The sequence below is a fragment of the Eumetopias jubatus genome, unplaced genomic scaffold, assembly GCF_037043125.1.
Source record: "Eumetopias jubatus isolate StellerSeaLion01/CBP00866 unplaced genomic scaffold, mEumJub1_p1.0 scaffold_8, whole genome shotgun sequence".
NCBI lineage: Eukaryota > Metazoa > Chordata > Mammalia > Carnivora > Otariidae > Eumetopias > Eumetopias jubatus.
Window position 1 is genome coordinate 134,746,795 of NW_028274814.1, and position 21,744 is coordinate 134,768,538.

Consider the following 21,744-nt stretch of genomic DNA (forward strand, 5'->3'; position numbering starts at 1 on the left):
CCAAGATTGAGAAACCCTGAGTTAATCCATAATTTGCATCCTCTTTTTGTTGGGTTCAGGGTGATTTGTATGTTGTTGAAGGAATAGGCATGGTTTTATATCCTGTGCCAGCGAGATTTTGGTTAAGGGAAACTGATCTGTAGCCTGAGGTCAGGTGGAAGTGAATTCACTCAGATCAAGGACTTGCTTTGTGGCAGGTACTGTGATAGGCACTTGGTAAAGAATGGAGATAGCCCCTGCATTTTTTTTTTTTTTAAAGAATATTTATTTGACAGAGAGAGCGAGAGAGGGAACACAAGCAGGGGGAGTGGGAGAGGGAGAAGCAGAGAACGTTATGAACAATTTTGCATTCTACTTCCCCCCTGCAGTATACAAGGAAATATCCCATCATCTGCATAGTTTTAGTGTTGAACATTTAAGTAGATGTTCTGCTGTCCCGCCGAGCAGAGAGCCCGATGCAGGGCTCCATCCTGGGGCTCCAGGATCACGACCTGAGCCAAAGGCAGTCACTTAACCAGCTGAGTCACCCAGGTGCCCCAGTTGTCTATTATTGTAATATTTTAAATCTTTTATTTCATTCTGAACTTAGTTTGTGTATATATAAGTTATTTTAACCTCTTCTAAGGAATTCTGGAATATTAAACGATTGTATATCTTTTTTTCATAAACATCGGTACAAACTGGGCAACTCATGTAATGGGTGTTGTGCTAACATTTAATCCTTTTTCCTTTGGTCTTGCGTTAGGTACAGTTCATAAGTGTTTAAATTTGTTGGCATAACCAAATATTCTCTAATTTTTAAATACATATGTAACAAAAAATTTTTTAGCATAATATGAAAGACTGCAGTACAAATAGTATCCCATGGAGTGAGGCTTGGAAATATTTAATGCTTATCAAGAACAAAACAAATTTGTGATTTTGATTCTTTCAAACTCTAACTTTTATTTTTTCTCTTCTCTTTTAGATTTTGGCTCTCTGTTTGATTTGGAGCATGACTTACCAGATGAATTAATCAACTCTACAGAATTGGGACTAACCAATGGTGGTGATATTAGTCAGCTTCAGACAAGTCTTGGCATAGTACAAGATGCAGCCTCTAAACATAAACAACTGTCAGAATTGCTACGGTCTGGTAGTTCCCCTAACCTCAATATGGGGGTTGGTGGCCCAGGCCAAGGCATGGCCAGCCAGCCCCAACAGAATAGTCCTGGATTAGGTTTGATAAATAGCATGGTTAAAAGCCCAATGGCACAGGCAGGCTTGACTTCTCCCAACATGGGGATGGGCACTAGTGGACCAAATCAGGGTCCTACGCCATCTGCAGCAGGTATGATGAACAGTCCAGTAAATCAACCTGCCATGGGAATGAACACAGGGATGAATGCTGGCATGAATCCTGGAATGTTGAATGCAGGCAATGGACAGGGGATGATGCCTAATCAAGTCATGAACGGTTCAATTGGAGCAGGCCGGGGGCGACCTAACATGCAGTACCCAAACCCAGGCATGGGAAATGCTGGCAGTTTAATGACCGAGCCACTGCAACAAGGCTCTCCTCAGATGGGAGGACAAACGGGATTGAGAGGCCCTCAGCCTCTTAAGGTAAGTGCAGTTTTGATTGGTATGCACTATCAGTATGTTGTTGATTGTTCCAATGATGGAGGGAGGACTTGAGGTCAGTTACTCAGAATTTCTTTACTATTCATGCTTAATCTTCTTACATGGTGTACCATTTCTCCCATACATGCCAAGGATCTGTGTTATAAATTTTATGAAGCTTTTACATTAATTTTAAGTAAAACCGTTATTTTATAGTTCGTTGATATTGTATGCCTTCAGTTTGTTCCAACTGATTGCTAATTCATGTTCTCTCAGTGTTACAATATTAGAATAAGTGTTAGAATATTTTCACAAATATTAGAATATTTTTAACTCCTTTCTAAGCCCACTTTAGCCTTCATAGCCTCCTTGTAAAAATAGTTTTGAGCTAGCTGGCTTTATACCATCGTCAGAGAGACATCACTTATTTCCACCACTTGGAATGTCCCTGGTTTTCAAGAAGTATTTATTCTAATGTTACTTTTTTCTCATTAGTTGATGGACATTAAGGTGCATTGTGTACTCTGAAACCTCAACTAACATTCCAAGTGTCCAGTTAACCTAATTTTGGTCATTGTTTGAAAGGCTTTTCTTTTTCAAAAAGCCTACTTTTTAGCTTTATTAAGTAAAGCATACTAAATATGTTTTTCAGAACTTTTTAAATGTGTTCTTTATGTATAAAATTAAGATGTTACAAGCATATATTTGATGCTTATTCCTTCATATTTTTCCTACATATTTTTTTTCTCGAAGTGGATCACACTACAATTGCCAACACCTGGTGTATAGTTAGTAAACATTTGTTGAATAAAAAAGATGACTTTGCTTGGGAGGTGATACTGGAGATGGGTAAGATTTTCACAAGGAGTTAAGAAAGCTCTCTCCGTTAGAGGAATAACTGAGTAGGCATTAGGACTTTGTGTTCCTGAGAATCATGATGAGAGTTCAGGGATCAAATTAAGACATTGGGATAAGAGGCGCCTGGGTGGCTCAGTTGGGTAAGCATCCGACTCTTGATCTCAGCTCAGGTTTTGATCTCAGGGTCCTGAGTTCAAGTGCTGCTTTGGGCTCTACAGTGGGCATGGAGCCGACTTAAAAAAAGGGATAAATTGGGAGTGAGAAGACTGAGGTCATTTTCATATATGAAAGCTCCTAATTTTATTTATTTATTTAATTTATTTATTTTTTTGCCACACAGTAAACATTGACCTCTTAACTTAGGGAAAGATTCTGTTTGCATTCCTACCTCCTCTGTAGAGTCTCCCTTTTTGGCACTTTCATGTTGCTGTGTTAATATGGTTGAGTTTGAATATTTGGAGTGGAAACCAGAAACAAGAAGGTAAAATATTTATTAGGTACCTCTTCCAGGTTCTAGAACAGAGCTGTGAAGAGTCCCTGCCCTCCTGATGGTTATACTCCAGTGGGGAGTGGGGTGACAGACTAAACCTTCACTGATTGATCAAATATTTATTGAGCCCTAGCTTTGGTGAATTAAACTTATTTCATAGAACTTACTTTCTAGTGTGCACATAAGTTACAAGTTTGTAGTATTCCAGGTATGTGCTATGAAGAAAAATTTTAAAAGGAAAAGCCCAGGGGTGGCTGGCTGGCTTAGTTTGTTGAGCATGCGGTTGTAAGTTATCTTGGGGTTGTAAGTTTGAGCCCCACGTGTGTGTAGAGATTACTTAAAAATAAAATCTTAAAAAAAAAGGAAAGGCTCAGTGGGAGTGGGGCACTGTTCTTCTTATAATCTAAATCACAAATTTCTCGTATCAGCATTGTTTCAGGGACTGGATATATAGCAGTGTACAAAACAGACAAAAATTCCTGTCTTTGTGGAACTTCTGTTTTCATGGGATGGAGAAATTCAAATATAAAAATATTATTAAAATATTTTTGGTTTTAAATGAGTCCCACCTATATTTTAAAGTCGATACTTGTACTTAGAGCAGTGCTAAGAACTCTAAATGCTTATTTATTAGTAAATGAGTTTGGAGGAATTATGGAAGTTTACGATGAGATACCCAATTAATATACAACTAAGTACTTTTGTAAAATGAGTTTTCTCTTTATAGGAGGAAAAAAAGCCTTCCGTATTTTCCTATTGAAGATTAAAATAAATTCAAGTCAAGGTGTTAAAATAGCTCCATGGGACCAGGTCCTAAAATTACCTCTAAGAGCTAATTATATTTATTACATTTCTTCCAAAATTCTTAGAGTTTAATGATATTTAAGAATCAGGAATTAAGGAAGTTTTCAGTGAGACTTGAATATTTGAACCTTCTTGGCAAATGGCAGTGGCTTTTGTACACAGTTCTTTTTTATGGATGAATCTATGGTTCAGAGTGTGCACGCAGGTTGTGACATTACTACTTAGAACATTCTTCCAAAGCCTAACAGTGGTTAATGGGGAAAAACTTGGATCATATCCTCTTTTAAATCAAGTCTTTGATTTTAAAGTTAACATAAGATAAAGACAAAATGTTTTAATGTCTTAAAGTTACTTCTGACTGATTAGTTCAGGAGGGTACAGTGAAGGGCAGAATAGTGCCAGTTTGGAATTCTGCTACCCGGGTTAGCATCTGGGCTGTTACCATCCATAGTCGTCGTCCTCTTCAGCTGTATATTGCCAAGCTTCTTGGTTAAATCGTTTCACTCTCCAACAACGTCCCAAAACATTCTGTCTGCCTCCTTAAAAATGCTGGTGACAAAAGAAATAAACATTTTCGAAAATCCTTTCCCTAATAGCTGCTCTTTATGTGTAAAGAAAGAGATGAAGTTAATTATCGTAGTTAATGGTATGGACTGTGGAGCTTTACTGCCTGGGTTAAAAATGAACTCAGTCACTCACATAGTAGCTATATTACCTTGGGCAACTTGCTTGCTATACCTCAGTTTTCCCATCTGTAGAATGGAAATAGTAAAAGTGGGTGTAACCTACCTCATGGGATTATTGGGGAACTAAGTGATTAATAGAAGTAAGCTCTTTGTGAGTGGCGTGTAGTAAGGACTTGTGGGGTAGTGATAGTAGTGGTAGCAAGTGTTCAGTATTATTGTAGTTCCCGTTTTGTGACGTTCTTAAAACTTTTATGGGGGAGGGGAGAAGTCAAATCCAGGTCACGGAAGTTGTAACCTTCTAGAGGCGTAGCTCTTGGCTCTAACAGGAGATAAACGACCTACTACGTGAACAGCTGTTGGCTGGAGGATATGGGAATGCCCACTAGTAGAGACTTCAGTGGATTAATATTCTATAAATTTGGTGGAAAGGTAACTTTCTTTGGAACTAAGGACTTTTTATTCAGGAAGTGTTTATTAATATTCTGGAGGGTTCCTCCCGCCCTTAGAAATTAAAAAAAAAAAAGCTGGGAACGCCTGGGGGACTCAGTTAAGCAGAATCTGCCTTCAGCTCAGGTCATGATCCCAGGATCCTGGGATCGAGCCCCACATTGGTGCTCCCTGCTCAGCGGGGAGTCTGCTTATCCCTCTGCCTCTTCCCCTGCTCGTGTGCGCGCACGCTCTCTCTTCCTCTCTCTCTCTCACTCTCTTAAATAAATCTTTTTTTTAAAGGAATAAAAAAATCTGTTCCATGAAAGAGCTTGTTAGGATTAAAGAGATAAGATTCAGAATATTGTTAAATAACAACATCAGTATAATTGTACCTAAATTAGTGTTAGGCTCCAAAAGTTAAGGAGCTACTGAATGTTAATAGGTTTAATATGTGTTAGAGCCATTAATTCTAATATCAACCCTATGGTTTTATTCTCATTATACAGGTGAGGGAACAGAGTCAGGGAATGGGTATTACAGAGAACTCTTGTCTTTCTGAATTGAAAGTGCATGTTGTTTGGGGCACTTTGGGTGGCTCAGTCGGTTAAGCGTCTGCCTTCGGCTCAGGGTCATGATCTCAGGATCCTGGGATCAAGCCCCGCATCGGGCTCCCTGCTCAGCGGGGAGCCTGCTTCTCCCTCTCCCTCTGCCTGCTGCTCCCCCTGTTTATGCGCTCTCTCTCACTATCTCTGTCTCTGTGTCAAATAAAAATAAATAAAAAATCTTTAAAAAGTGCATGTTGTTTACCACTATAGTATCATGTCATTCTATTATGATTCATATATTGATAAGACACAGCTAAAAACATACAACGCTTTTATGTTTCTTACAGCAACAGTCCCTCCTCACTTACTTGTAACTTTGTATAGGGGTGATCATTGCTAGACTAGGATCTATAAGAGCAGGAGCCTTGCCTGTTTTCTATAATTCAGTCTTAGTGATTGCTGGACCTTTCACAGTCTTGGAGCATCCTTTTGTTTTTAAGATTTTATTTATTATTTATTTGAGAGAGCGAGAGGAGGAGCCGAGGGGAAGGGAGAGAATCCCAAGCCGACTCCGTACTGAGCACAGAGCTGGATATGGGGCTCAGTCCTATGAGTTGCAAGATCAACCTGAGCCAAAATCGAGAGTCAGACACAACCAACCGACTGAGCCACCCAGGTGCCCCATCTTTTTTTTTTTTTTTAAAGATTTTTAAAATTTATTTTAGAGAGCACAAGCCAGGGTTAAGGGGCAGAGGAAGAAGAAGTGGACTCCCCGCTGAGCAGGGAACCCAAACTGGGGCTCCAACCCAGGACCCCAGGATCGTAATCTGAGCCAAAGGCAACACTTAACTGACCGAGCCACCCAGGCGCTGCCAGTCACCCTATCTTGGAGGATCTTTGTGTATTACTCTTTAGTTTTTATTCTGTAGTCCTGGATCTGGGGGATGACAAATCCTAACCCTCCTTTCCTCTGACTCTGGTTAGCTCACATGTTGTGAAGAATTGTGTGTTACTTGGCATCTGGATAAATTAATATCCAAATTTTGTATGAATTGTGGCTGATGATATTTATTTATTTATTTATTTGACAGTGGGAGAGGGAGAAGCAGGTCTCCCGCCGAGCAGGGAGCCCGATGTGGGGCTTGATCCCAGGACTCCGGGATCATGACCTGAGCCAAAGGCAGACGCTTAACGACTGAGCCAGCCAGGCGCCCCTGAAATTGATATTAAAAAAACAAAAACAAAAACCTCTTCATTCAAATGAATATTGGCCTTAGGAATAATTCCCTTTTCCTTCTTTCTTTTTCTCATTTTAAAATTTTTTTGAGGAGGTAGGAACAGTAATGTCATTTTTGGAGCTCTTCTCTTAAAATTAACATCACTTAGTGATGGTCTTTGGCATATGATATTAAAGAGTATTTAACCTATAAAATTTTAAAGTATAAGAGCAGTGATTGATCTGTTTTAGAACTTGGATTGGCCAGGAGTGAAGCAGGTAAGGAGGACCAGTTGGGACCGCAGGTATTAAGTGTAAGGAAAGGAGGGAGAATCCCCGTTGAGAGAAAGACTAATTTTAAATGCTGTAATCTGACAGGTTTGAAAGAGGAGAGTTTTTTTTGTTTTGTTTTTAAAGATTTTACTTATTTATTTGACATAGCACAAACAAGGGGAGAGGCAGGGGGAGAGGGAGAAACAGGCTTCCTGCTGCAGGGAGCCCGATGTGGGGCTTGATCCCAGGACCCCAGGATCACGACCTGAGCCGAAGGCAGATGCCCAACGACTGAGCCACCCAGGCGCCCAAAAGAGGAGAGTTTTATACCCAAATTTACCATCTAGATGGATGTGGTTTTAAGTGTGTAATAACAGTTTGAGGGGTAGTCCCAGTGGGGGTGATGAGGCCTCCTAAACTAAGGCATTGGTATAGGGGTAATGGGAACGAGTCTGAAAAGTAATGTTTAGGATTTGCTGTAGGTTCTAAGAGATCCCTTGTCTTCCTTGTTTATCATTGTACCCTCAGTTATTAACGTAGTGTCTGGCATCTAACTTGGATACAGATTTACATAACATGTAACGTAACATGTTACATAACATGGGCATTTATTAAATCCAGTAGGTAGTAGGAAATGTCTGATTGTAGTTTAATTTTGTTTTTATTATTTGATGAATCTTGGAGTCACATGCATGGTATTGGTTTGTTACTGTGGTGCCTGCAAATATTAAGGGATTTTTTTTTCTCTGTGCTAAATATTCCTAAACAATTATTTTCTTAATATTTGAGGTACTACTTTTATTTTTCCTGTATATTTGCCAATTATTGCCACCATCGGGTGTTTTTTGAATTCCTGTGCTCCATAAGTTTCTGCTCTTACTATATTGAAAACTTAGAAAAAACCTGTAGAGTCAGATTTTTTTTTTTTTTAAGGATTTATTTATTTGAGAGAGAGAGAATGAGTGAGGGGCAGAGGGAGAGCTGAGCCAGGGATGCCCCCTCCTTCCCCCCACGCAGGGCTCCCTCCCAGGACTCTGGGATACTGACCTGAGCTGAAGGCAGACGCTTAACAGACTGAGCCACCTAGATGCCCCTGTAGAGTCAGATTTTTTTTAAAAAGAAGAGAGATCCCCTGAGGTGTTTTTGTTTTAGTTGCCTAGAACTGTTGTGGCTTCCTGGTCTCCTGGTCCTTTTCCGTTTAGGTGGTTATCTGTATCCTTGTGATGCAGGTAGGTGGTGGGGAGTTGGACATCAAGATCACTTGAGATACAGAAAAGGGGAACAAGATCAAATAAGGAACTACAGTGCATCGGACATTAAGTCCAGTATATTCCTTTCCTGTTACATTTGGTGGGGGAGTACTGAGGGTTAGCAAGATGGAAAGGAGAGGGATGGGGGATGGGGAGATTGGTTGTATTCTGTCTAACACTGGCAGCAGAACTCTGAGGAAGACAGAAAAGCCAAAAGCCTGAGAGTCTTTGTTGGTCAGAGTGACCAGAAGTGTCAGGAATGAATTACTGCCGACAGACCAGCAGTCAGTGCAGTCTGTATATTTGAGACCATGGTCCACTTTGGAGTTTCTAGGTAATGCATTGTGATTGGGAAAACAAGCAATGTCAGGAACTGGTTGAAACCTAGTTGTTGTAAGCAGGTAAGGCAGTGTCTGTGTGAACAAATGTGAAGGACCAGATTCTACTGTGGTATATTTGAGTAGAGATACTATGCTTATCAAGAGACATCAAGGCAGCTTACAAATTCCTGTGTTTTATTTTCGTAAATAATGGACTCCTAAAAGCTGAATTTATTGTCTGTTGGTCTTTTATGGTCTGTCTTGCAGATTCTGTGTTAGAAGAGCTTTCATTTTATGTCTGTCATGAATTTCTACGCTAGTAGGAAACACAGTCAAGTGAACTGTAACTCCCCCAGATACAGGCTCATGTACTATTAGAACTATATTCATGTAAATATTAGTACATTAAAAGCATATGGAGGAACAGCACTTGCAGCCACACTTGAAACTACCAAAAGAAACCTGAACTTGGCGTTTAAGCCTGTTTCTGTATTTGATAGTCTCTTTAATCTTTTGGCCAGATTCACTTAGGAAATTCCAGTTACTGGGGACTGAAGCAGTTAGCTTTTCACGCTGGATGCTTCCTCTTCAGGCTGCCCCCATTCTTGTATGCTTTCCCCCGAACCTTGCCACTTCCCTCAGGCTTATTCCCTTAGTTATCTCATTTGGAAACTGTAAATGTTCTTGAATTTTTCATTACAGGCAAACCTTTAAACTGATAAACGTATCATATTCCTAAAAATTCTCAGAATATATGCACTCAGAGTATAGATACTGCATATGATTTAAAGAACAGTTTTATTTACAGAGGTTTATGTGTTTATGACTTTTATATTTTTGTTTTCCTGAGTCAATGGGCTCTTTTGGGTCGATTAGGATTAGGGCAGTGGGGCTACAAAGATAAGTGAACTAAGGTTCTTTCCCTTAATATGTGTGGCCTGGGGGGATAGAAGAGGCATGAATTTTATTTTATCACCTATGTTGTATTATAAATGCACAAACATTTATTTGGGAGAGGAAGAGCTCTTTAGCGGTCTAGAACAATAGATGCTTCACAGAGCTGGTAACATTTGGAATGTATCTTAGAGGATGAGTAGAATCTGTAGCTGCTTCTTAATTATGGTTGTACCAACTAAGTAAGCAACAAAAAATGAAAATTGGACTGCCTCTTTGTGAACTAAGTATTTTATTTCCTTTACAGGTTATCGTTCAGGAATCAAATAGGAAGGGAGGGTATGCCACTGCCTAGTTATAGGGAAAAGGAAAATCTTTAAGGCAAATGCTAGAGATTTAAGAAACAAGTTGCTCCTCAGATTTGCAAGTTAATGGGTGCAGGCTATAGTAGGATACCATGGATAGATAGGCCTGATGAACATCATGAGGCTCTGGGTAGAAAATAGAAGAGACAGAAGGCAAGAAAACCTGTTGGACACAGTCTACACAAGCTGTGATGAGGGGCTTGAATTAAGACAGTGACAGCGGACTGGGGACAGTTTCAGGGTGTGTGTGTGCGTGTATGTGTGTGTATTTAGAGGTAGAATTTGAAGGCCCCTCTTATAGAATTGGATCTGGCTAAGAAGAATAGAAATCTAGTATGACTCCTTTTAATTGGGTAGTAGTACTAATCTCCTTAGTTTCTATTCTGAGAGCTTTGCTGTATGTTTTTAGTAGGTGGTGTTTGACTACTGGTGGGTTCTTCTATGGAAGAATAGGATTGTAAGTTGCATCATTGCTATCAGTAAAACATTTGGCTTCTGAATAATTAATACTCTGTTCTTTAAATTAATAACTACACGCATGATTGCTCCAGACTGTTGTAAATACAGACAATTTTAGTATATGTGCTGCCGAAGCGAGCACTGTAAATACAGACAAAAGTCTACTTTTTAAAATATATACAGGTTACAGAAAAACTCAGATGACTTTAGGAGCCAAGCAGGTAATTTAATGAATAAAGCAGCTAGGTTTAAGACTGCAAGGAATGATGTGGACTCTGAACTTTGCATGTTCTATCTAAGGGATTCAGATTTCAAAAGTTTTAAAATCATTGTGCCGCCATATCCCTAAATGAAAAAGGACATATACCCTAAATTATGTTTTCTATCTTTTATGTGAACAAAATGCTGGAATAAGCATTCAGATCCACACACTCTAACATATTTAGGGATTAGGTCATTTATTGAGTTGAATTTATTAAGCCGTATTTTGTACATTAAATAAAAATGCATCTTCTTCATTCAAGCGAAGATGAATGGCAAACCTTGATTTGTAGATACAGCTTGGTGAATATGCTTATAAGTTTTTCTAAAACACATTTATCTCAAATATTTACAGAAAATAGCTCTGTAAATTTACTCTACCTGAGCTGAAGCCCCTAAATCTTAATCTTTTTTTAATAATTTCTTTTTAAAGATTTTATTTATTTGAGAGCGTGAGTGAACAAGAGAGAGCACAAGAGAGTGTGCACAAGTGGGGGGGGAGGGGGCAGAGAGAGAAGCAGACTCCCGGCTAAGCAGGGAGCCCAACTGAGTGTGTGATCCCAGGACCCCAGGATCATGACCTGAGCCTAAGGCAGATGCTTAACCGACTGAGCCACCTAGGCGCCCCCCCATAAATCTTAATCTTTGAAAACATATGAGTATTTTCATGAACATACTTCTATAGTCTGTTTATAACAGCAGAGAACTACCTTTAAAATTGTCTTTACAAATTAGGAAGTGGAAAAGGAATAGTAATGTTCTGTTAATGCAGGGAATAAGATTTAATTTCTTGTCTGTTTTTATTCTTAGATGGGAATGATGAACAACCCTAATCCTTATGGTTCACCATACACTCAGAATTCTGGACAGCAGATTGGAGCCGGTGGCCTTGGTCTCCAGATTCAGACAAAGTCTGTACTACCAAATAACTTATCTCCATTTGCAATGGACAAAAAGGCAGTTCCTGGTGGAGGAATGCCCAACATGGTGGGTAGTAATCTATCTACAGATTTGTCTTTAAACTGGCATTTTGACAAAAGAATTGTGTTAAACTTTCATGCTGTCTGCTATACACACTAGGAGGTAATGGATGGACCCGGACCCCATGATTGAGGAGGCTTGTGCCTTCCTTCCATTTCCCATGGATTTTTTTCTTACCGTATTGTTCAGTAAGGGTGCTTGGCCAAATGGGAGCAAGTGGGGCTTCTACAACGAAAATTTTGTGGCCTGCTATACTACATACCTTCTGCTTGTGAGCATTTCTATGGAATAGGAAAGTAGAACCTTTCTCCTCTCGGGAAGGACTCTGTGGCAAAGGATTCCAACTCTCAATGACCGTATCTATGATACAATGATTTGTATCTGATACTGCTATACAAGAGTAACCTCCCTCAAAGTTACACATTGTTTTATTTTTATTTATTTATTTAAAGATTTTATTTTTTTATTATTTTTATTTATTTTTTATTATTTATTTGAGAAAGCACAAGAGCGGGGAGGGGAGGGTCAGAGGGAGAAGCAGACTCTCCACTGAGCAGGGAGCCTGAAGGGGACTCGATCCTGGGATGCCAGGATCATGACCTGAGCCGAAGGCAGTTGCTTAACCGATTGAGCCACCCAGGCATCCCATTACACATTGTTTTAAACAGTGATTTTTGTTTTGGGAAATCTCCAAAGCTTCTAACATTGCTATTTTTCTTTCTTTTTTCGGTACAAAAAGGAATTTTATTAAAGCACGGGGACAAGACCCATAGGTAGAAAGAGCTGCTGCTTGCTATTTTTCTAAAGTAAAACAATCTCTAGCTGTAAATTTGTTAAGTAGTCCGTGTTCACCTTTGGAAAAAATTGTCCTGTAGAAATGCTGCTTCTCTTTCAGATTTTTTATTTGTATTTTTTGCTTTGTGTCATATAGTCACTGAATTGCCTGTATTTCAGATACTTTAAGTACTGGAGATATAAAAATGAATAAAACAGGGCATCTCTGTCCCCAGAAGTGTTTACTTTTTTTACTAGGGGAAAAAGGGGGTTTACTTTGTAATTACAAAAACTGATTTTTCACCCACCTAAAAGGCCCATGCTGGGTCTCCCAAGGAGTTCTTCATTGTTACTGTGTTTCAAAACCTGACTTGAACATTCTCTTCACCACAGACTCCTTGCCTTTTCCTCTCCCAGCCCAGCTTATCATGCCTTTTTTTTTTTTTTGCTTTGCATACTATATATGCTTTGAGTATATTACTTGGTAATGTAACTTTGTTTTCTTATTGAGCTTCTTGATGGTAGGAACCATTGTTTATTTACCTTGGACTCACCTGTGGCACATGGTAGACTGTCCTTAAAGGTTTTAATTGAAAATGTCTAGGTCTATATTTATTAAAGAGCACACTGGGACACACCTATAGACCTAGATATTTTCAACGTTAAATGTATCTTTGTTGTTTTTTCCCTTAGGGTCAACAGCAGGCCCCACAGGTCCAGCAGCCAGGCCTTGTGACTCCAGTAGCCCAAGGGATGGGTTCTGGAGCGCATACAGCTGATCCAGAGAAGCGCAAGCTCATCCAGCAGCAGCTTGTTCTCCTTTTGCATGCTCACAAGTGCCAGCGCCGGGAGCAGGCTAATGGGGAAGTGAGGCAGTGCAATCTTCCCCACTGTCGCACAATGAAGAACGTCCTAAACCACATGACACACTGCCAGTCAGGCAAGTCCTGCCAAGGTGAGTGGGCTTAAAGGGTTTCTGTGGTCAGCAATTAACATTTAGAGTCCAAGAGAAAACGTGATCTACTCTATTTTGAAACTCCTTTACTGATAATGTCTTAACTCCATATTAGGATGTGATAAAATTCAGTATCATTTTGTCAGTATCTAGGGATATGATAAAAATTTTAAAGGATCCTTATTGACTTTGATTTGCCCCAGCATAGCATATTTTAAATATTATTGAGGATTTGCTAACTATCAGATAGGCAAATACTAAAACAATGTTACCCAGCTTAATGCATTTTGTATATTTATGGAGTCATTAGAAATCTGTTTTTATAAAGTAGATTGCACATCTTGGTGGAAAATATGGGCTCTGGAGCCAGGTTGCTTAAGTTTGAATCCCACTTTGAGTACTCTGACTTTATGCAAATTGGTTAACCAGGTTTTGCCTGTTTTCTCAACTATAAAATGTGAGTGCTAATAGCTACCCTATAGGGATGTTAGGAAGATGAAGTGAGTTAACATTTGTAGCACTTGTTAAGTGATCAGTAATTTAGCTGATACTAATATAAAAAAGTATAAGCTGCATTTGAAAAAATTATTTTTCTTCTTTTTAGTGGCACACTGTGCTTCTTCTCGACAAATCATTTCACACTGGAAGAATTGTACAAGACATGATTGTCCTGTGTGTCTCCCCCTTAAAAATGCTGGAGATAAGAGAAACCAACAGTGTAAGTGATTAAATCTTTTGAAGCTTTCATACCGAAAATATTCTTAGACTCTTACGACATGCAGTTTGGTGGGATTTAGAGTACTTCTTGATTATGTGAAGTTCCTGTGTCTTCCTTGTGTTATTCTACTTGGTTGTTTGCATTCCTGTTAACTTCATATTAATGAGATTAGAATTGATCTACCTATTACCTAAAGTAAGATCTAGAAACTGTTAATAGTCATTCTTTAAAAACGGTGAATTTATACTTCATATTTACATTCATGAAAACTTAAAAGGCAGTGACATTGGGCACGTTATTCTTTTATACTTGTGGTCTAATAATTTAGATAATCTGAAATTTTTTAAGGAGAAAGGAAAAAAGTTTGAGATTATTTTTAGAAGCTTGGGATGTTGAGGAGCTTTTCTTAGAGAAAGACAAAAGTAGAAAGATTTAAGTGCAGCTACCACACCTCCTCTCTAGAAACAAAACAGTAAGCATTTAGGGCTGAAAAGATGAATTTGGAAATATATGTATAGCATGTGAAGAAGGAATTAAGTACCATAAATTAAGAAGTCATAAATAACCCAGGAGAAAATTGGGATAAGGAAATAGTTTAATAGAGGGAGGAGGACATACCAAAAAGTTCACTTATTAAATTAAGAAATGAAATGTGCTATTTCTCTCGCATCACATTGGCAGAAACGATGCTCTCTGGTGTTGGTATTTGTGTGGCTCTGAGTCATTCATACACTGTTAGTGGGAACACTGATACAGTCTGTAGGGAGGCTTTTGCGTATTCTGGATCAAAAGCCTCTCGTGCCATTGACCCTCTTTTGACCATTCAGTTCTGCATCTAGACTTTTTTTTAAGGAAATAATGAGAAACAAGATGCATGTACTGAGATGTTTAATGATCACATAACTAATTTGGTGTCTTTTAAATTCATGATGGGTTAGTCTATTTTTCTTACATCTTTAACATTATAATCCCTTTTTTTTTTTTTTTTTTTTTTTTGGTCTTCTCTAGCAATTCTGACTGGAGCACCAGTTGGACTTGGAAATACTAGCTCTCTAGGGGTGGGTCAACAGTCTACCCCCAGCCTAAGCACTGTTAGTCAGATTGATCCCAGCTCTATAGAAAGGGCGTATGCAGCTCTTGGGCTGCCCTATCAAGTAAATCAAATGCCGACGCAGCCCCAGGTGCAAGCAAAGAACCAGCAGAATCAGCAGTCTGGGCAATCTCCCCAAGGCATGCGGCCCATGAGCAACATGAGTAAGTTTGTGTCCTCTCTGGTGACAGATGTGATGTTGGTTATATATGTAAATGCCATGTAATATGCAGAATTATCTCCTTAGTTTATTTTAGTCTAAGTGTGTGTGTGTCTGTCCCCACTCTTAATTTTTTTGTTACATGATTCCTTTTAAGGTATTTTTTTTTTAAGTCTTTATTTATTTGTCAGAGAGAGAGCACAAGCCAGGGGGAGCAGCAGAGGGAGAGGGAGAAGCAGCAGGGAGCCCAGTGTGGGGCTCCATCCCAGGACCCTGGGATCGATGACCTAAGCCAAAGGCAGATACGTAAAACCAACTGAGCCACCCAGGTGTCCCATGTGATTAATTCTTGAATTAATTTTTTAAAGACTGTAGTAGAAAAAATTAATTTTTTAAAGACTGTAGATGTCTGGTATACTGACATCACAGTCAGTGTACCAGACGCAACTGCTAGTGATTTATATCTTTCTTAATTCTTTCATGCATATGTGAATTTGTATTTCCAGAAGTGTGATCTTGTGTATTACTCTATAACTATTTCTTTACACAATTGAGGACATCTTTCATTTTACATACCCATGTATCCTTTCTAATGGTTGAGAGTAGTTCATTGTATAGAACAGTCTTTTACACATAGACATTTAGGTTTCCTTCTCCCTCCCCCCCCATCTTAAACCGCACAGAGAAATTCTTGTGGGGGCCCCTGGGTGGCTCAGTTGGTTAAGCGTCTGCCTTTGGCTCAGGTCATGATCCCAGGGTTGGGGATCAAGTCATGGGGAGCCCACTTCTCTCTCTCCTCCCTGCTCATGATCTTTCTTGCTATCTCTGTCGCTTTCTATCTCTCTCTCAAATAAATAAAATCTTTAAAAAAGAAAAAGGAAATGAAATTGTTATATTTTGGTTTGAGATGTGTAGAAATGAATGTGGTTATTAATACAGATTCCCGTATTCTTGCTAAAGTAGTGTGCCTTTTGAAATAGCTTATTGAATGTATGTGTTTACTTAACTTCTTCCTATGATATGACTGAGAAGGAAGGGGAAGAATGAGCAGTGTTCTAGTATCCTAATTTGGGGCATATTTTTCTTTTCCTCTAATTGTGTAGTGAAGTAAAGGAGATTTGCATTTAGATTGTATCCCTTTGCTGTTAAGAAGTTGAACATCTAAGCAATTTTGTTTAAATAAATAAGTAGGTCCACTGGTGAGTCAGTGACTTTTAATACCTTGCCTCTTTATTCTAAAATTGTCCTCGGTGTTGAGTTCTTTGTAACTAGAAAACAGTCTGGGGGCGTCTGGGTGGCACAGTCATTTAAGCATCCAACTCTTGGTTTTGGCTCAGGTCATGATCTCGGGGTCCTGGGATCAAGCCCCACAGTCAAGCTCTTCGCTCAGTGCAGAGTCTGAGATTCTTTCTTCCTATCCCTCTGCCCCTCTCACTTGTGCTGTCTGTCTCCTTAAATAAATCTTAAAAAAAAAAAAAAAAAAAAAAACTGGTTCTGTATGATCCACCGTGTTTTTTCCTATGAAGTCCATTGTCTTCCTTCAGTTAATATTTATAGTAAGCTTTAGTTTCTGCCCATTATTGTTCAGTTCCAAATGAGGAAACAAAATTGGGCATACTGCTCTTAAAAAATGTAATCTGGTTGATTTTTGTGCTTTTTAACTTTAACGAAATGTACATCATTCCTTGATGGGCAGTGCTAACTTGTTAAATAATTATTGAGTGAGGAGTTTAAAAAGCTAGACCAGAAACTGGGATGAAGAGCTAATCCTGCCTTTTCAGGCTAGTTTTCAAACTCTTGTGTATTCAGATACATGAAAGGGGTCAGAAATAGAGATCTGGGGACTTCATTTCCCCCCTTTTTTTTTACTTAAGATTGCTTTTTTCTTCTTTCTTCCCATGTTATCCGAAGTGTTATCCAAACTCTTTTTTTTTTTTAATTTTTTTTTTATTTGAGAGAGAATGAGATGGAGAGAGCATGAGAGGTGGTAGGATCAGAGAGAGAAGCAGACTCCCTGCTGAGCAGGGAGCCTGATGCGGGACTTGATCCCAGGAGCCTGGGATCATGACCTGAGCCGAAGGCAGTCGCTTTAACCAACTGAGCCACCCAGGCGCCCTATCCAAACTCTTCTTGAGTTTTAGGATCTCAACCCAGTGCTGTTGTCTATCTGTGCCTGGCCTGGATTTTCATTTTTGTAATTGGTTATTTCCGATTAATTTTTCAAATTTTCTGTGTTTAATTCCTAGTTTTGTTCTTTTTGTCTCCTCTTGTATCATCTGTGTATGTACATTTGCATATAGCCAAAATCATTTGAAAGTTAGCTTCTTGAGATTTCTTTTTTCCTTACCTCAGTGTCTTTATTTTAAGATTAAAGATTAATCAAGTTTCCATCTATTTCTTCTTAGTTCAGTTAATGGTGCCTTATTAGTAATAATCACCATGAGCCGAAACTTCTAGAATACCTCATTTATCTCTTTTGTTGTGTTCAATCTCATCCTAAAAACTACTGTGAAAACATAAACTCTTCTTTTTGGCATGTTACAGCCTCATGGTTTTTATTCATCAGGCCCAAGCCAGATGGGCAAAGGCTTATATATGAAGTGTTATTTGTTTTTTATTTTTTTAAAGATTTTATTTATTTATTTGACAGAGAGAGACGCAGCGAGAGAGGGAACACAAGCAGGGGGAGTGGGAGAGGGAGAAGCAGGCTTCCCACTGAGCAGGGAGCCCAATGCGAGGCTCGATCCCAGGACCCTGGGATCATGACCCGAGCTGAAGGCAGATGCTTAATGACTGAGCCACCCAGGCGCCCCTGAAGTGTTATTCTTTTATACCAAAGCCCTTTTAAAAGTAATTAATCCTGTGTGTTTATGTTGAAGGGTGCCCCCCGTCTTTTCATTTTCTTTTTTGAGTTCCGTAAAACTTAGACAATAAAAGAAATGTAGCTCAAAATGAAATCCCCCTGACTGGGGCATGTAATTTTCTCCACACTCTTTTCTTTTTATTTTCTTTTTTGAGAGAGGGGAGAGAGAGAATCTCAGGAAGGCTCCACACCTGGAGCCTTCTGTGGAGCTCAGTCTCACGACCCTGAGATTATGACCTGAGCTGAAATCAAGAGTCGGATGCTTAATTGACTAAGCCACACAGGCGTCCCTCTCTGCAGTCTTTAAGAGGGTTTTAAGAAAATATTTTATTGCATGTTATGAACATGTGACCTCTTTTTCACTTCACACCAAAATCTTAACCAGTTAGTTGTTGTGTTGTTTTAAAGATTTATTTATTCATTTGAGGGTTGGGGGAGAGAGAGCGAGCATGGGAGCGGGGGCAGAGGGAGAGGAAGGGAAAATCTTAAGCAGACTCTGCACTCACTGTGGAGCACATTGTGGGGCTCAGTCTCACAACCCTGAGATCATGACCTGAGCCGAAACCAAGAGTTGGATGCTTAACCAGCTGCGCCACCCAGGCGCCCCAGCAGTTTATTTTAATCTGATCTTTATACTTCTGAGTAATGTTTGGACTAGGGATTACTATAAATTGATTTTTGGGGGGTACTTAAAGTGATCCTTTCAGGCTTCTATTTTTAGAGTTTTATAATGGATTTTACTAGGAATATAATGATTCTGATGATCAGAAGTAATGACTCTGGAGTTGCATCTTGGCCTTAGCCTAGAGCCATATTATCAGAAAGAGTAAAGAAATACACAGTTCAATACTCAAAATTAGTGTTAACTGTATTTTTTTGATGTCTCATGATTTTGAAATACTAAACCAGACTCCTTTCACTTCTGTTTTCTTTCATTAATGGTCTTTATTTTAGGACACGAGGTTTGAACCTGATATGGTAGACTGTATCCACAAATGGGACTATATTGTGTCCTCCAACAGTGTAGGATTTTTATGGCATTTGTAAACAAAAGCAGTTTACTTGAGTATATTTCCATTTACTCAGCAACCTAAAATGTTTATCTTTTGTGTTTTTCCAAGATCGGACTCCCAAGTGGTTAGTGCTGTCAGGTCTCACCCATATTATTTTAGCCCTAAAGTATTGTTGGGGGCTCTGCCAAGAGGGCAGATTGGATATATAATCAGAAATCCAGGGGAAAACTTCGTCAGGAAATTTGAGACATAAAAACATTTTTTGTATCCTCCTTTACAGCAGTTTAAAATACTCTAGGTTCGGGGCACCTGGATGGCTCATTCGTTAAGTGTCTGCCTTCAGCTCAAGTCATGATCCCAGGGTCCTGAGATAGAGTCCTGCATCGGGCTCCCTGCTCAGCGGGAAGCCTGCTTCTCCCTCTCCCACTCCCCCTGCTTGTGTTTCTGCTCTCGCTATCTCTCTCTCTGTCAAATAAATAAAATATTTTTTTAAAAAATTAAAAAAAAAAATACTCTAGATTCTTCATAATCGTTGCAGATTTAAGGTAAAGGTAGTATTTACATGTTTTCTTTTCCCTATATGAATACATTTTTTTCTTCTAAATTTTAGTTTGGAGTTTTCAAAACCTACCTAAAAGTTGTAATACTCCATTAAAGACCATATACATACCTTTTACCTAGATTTCTTTATTCTCATCATTTTTTGCCAAATTTGCTTTGTTTCTGTGTGTTCTTGAGCTGTCCTGACATTTGACTGCTGTTTCAGCATGTGTTTCCTAATCAGAGATTCTTCTCCATGACCACAACACCATTATCATGCCTACAAAATTTAACATTAGTTAATAATGTCATCTAATGTGTACAGTCTATATTTTAATTTCTCCAGTTGTCCCCCGAAGTTATTCAGGGTTTTTTCCATTCAGTTATGTGCCGTTTGTTTCTCTTAATTTAGAAGTCATCTCCCCTCTCTTTATTCATCTCACATTGACTTTTGATGAACACTGTAGATTGTCCTATAATTTGGATTAGTCTGTTGTTGCCTTGTAGTTAGATCCAGATTAAACATTCTTGGTATGAATATGTCATGTATAGTGGTGTTTATGTTCAGGTTTTAATAATCTCAGCATAAAAATGTCTTGGGACTCTTTATTTGCCTTTAACTGGCCTTTATAGTATCCTTATTCTCTTTATTACTGACCTTCAAATTATTGGTTAGTTATCTTTCAGCTATTTTATGGATATTCTGGAACTATTACTGTTAAGAACTCCTGGGTTTTGTTTTGTACTCTCTCTAAAGGTGTTCTGTTTCACCTATTTGTCAGATACAAGTGGTAGTTTATGTTCCGAGGCTGTTGGATTTTTAGAAAAGGTAGTATTTGTGTTTATGGGTCTATGTCATAGCATCTTTCCCTGAGGTGTGTAGTACTGGGTAGGATGAAGCACTTAAGCAAACCTTCATACTAGTGCTTTTAAGCAGACATATTCACCAAAACAACTTGCAACTCCAGATGTGTCTCCCACTGTGGCAGAACTGGCTGTAATGCTGGAATCAGTTATAAATTTCAGGTACCTTTGATTGATGGGGACATTTGAATAAATGAGAAACAGCATTCATTCAAATGTGCTATGTGCTGGAAAAAAAATTAAGAAAGGGGAATGGCCCTTACTTTGAAACATCTCTGGTTTGGGGCGCCTGGGTGGCTCAGTCGTTAAGCGTCTGCCTTCGGCTCAGGTCATATCCCAGGGTCCTGGGATCGAGCCCCGCATCGGGCTCCCTGCTCGGTGGGAGGCCTGCTTCTCTCTCTCCCACTCCCCCTGCTTGTGTTCTCTCTCTGGCTGTCTCTCTCTGTCAAATAAATAAATAAAATCTTTAAAAAAAAAAAAGAAAAAGAAACATCTCTGGTTTGGATGGGCAAGGAAGCTATTAAGCAGACAAAACTACAAGATCTCTGTTAACATATATCAGGTTATGGAGATTCTGTAGCCAAAAGGTAGAAACCCTTCTGGAGCCCTAAATTAGAGCTTTTTTTGTATAAGACTTCCTTGACCATATTTGACCACATTCTTACAGTCCCTGCTGAGTTCCCTTACTTTATAAAGGTTAGTATGGGGTTCCTCCTAGGGCTTAGAAAACAAAAATACATTCTTTTTTATTTTAAGAGGGGAAGGAGGGGCAAAGGGATGGGGGAGAGAGAATCTTAAGCAGGCTCCATGCCCTGGAGCTAGATCGCACTACCCTGAGATCATGACCTGAGCCAACAGCAAGAGTCAGATGCAGGGGGTGCTGGGTGGCTCAGTTACGCTTAGTCTGCATTGGGCTCCGGTCATGATTTCAGGGTCCTAGGATCAGCCTGCATCCTTGGCTCCCTGCTCAACGGGAAGCCTGCTTCTCCCTCTCCCTCTGTTGTTTCCTTTGCTTGTGTGTGCGCACGAGCGCCCTTTCTCTCTCTCTCTCTCTCTCTCTCTCTCAAATAAATCTTAACAAAAAAGTCGGACTCTTAACCGACTGAGCTACCCAGGTACCCCAACAAAAATATATATATATATATTTTTTTAAGATTTTATTTATTTATTCGACAGAGAGAGAGAGAGCGAGAGAGGGAGGGAACACAAGCAGGGGGAGTGGGAGAGGGAGAAGCAGGCTTCCCAAGCAACAAGAAGCCCGATGCGGGGCTCGATCCCAGGACCCTGGGATCATGACCTGAGCTGAAGGCAGCTGATTAACGACTGAGCCACCC

The 21,744-nt window shown here is 39.4% G+C and overlaps 1 protein-coding gene across 1 annotated transcript in view; it reads left to right on the forward strand.

Annotated features, from left to right (window-relative positions):
- The window catches only part of EP300 (EP300 lysine acetyltransferase), an 84,751-nt gene that overhangs the window by 19,469 nt on the left and 43,538 nt on the right, over positions 1-21,744 (forward strand). Inside the window, exons 2-6 of the mRNA XM_028115674.2 lie at positions 968-1,605; positions 11,263-11,439; positions 12,901-13,162; positions 13,767-13,880; positions 14,889-15,134. Coding sequence (XP_027971475.1) covers positions 968-1,605; positions 11,263-11,439; positions 12,901-13,162; positions 13,767-13,880; positions 14,889-15,134 — 1,437 coding nt within the window. The remainder of the gene's footprint in view (positions 1-967; positions 1,606-11,262; positions 11,440-12,900; positions 13,163-13,766; positions 13,881-14,888; positions 15,135-21,744) is intronic.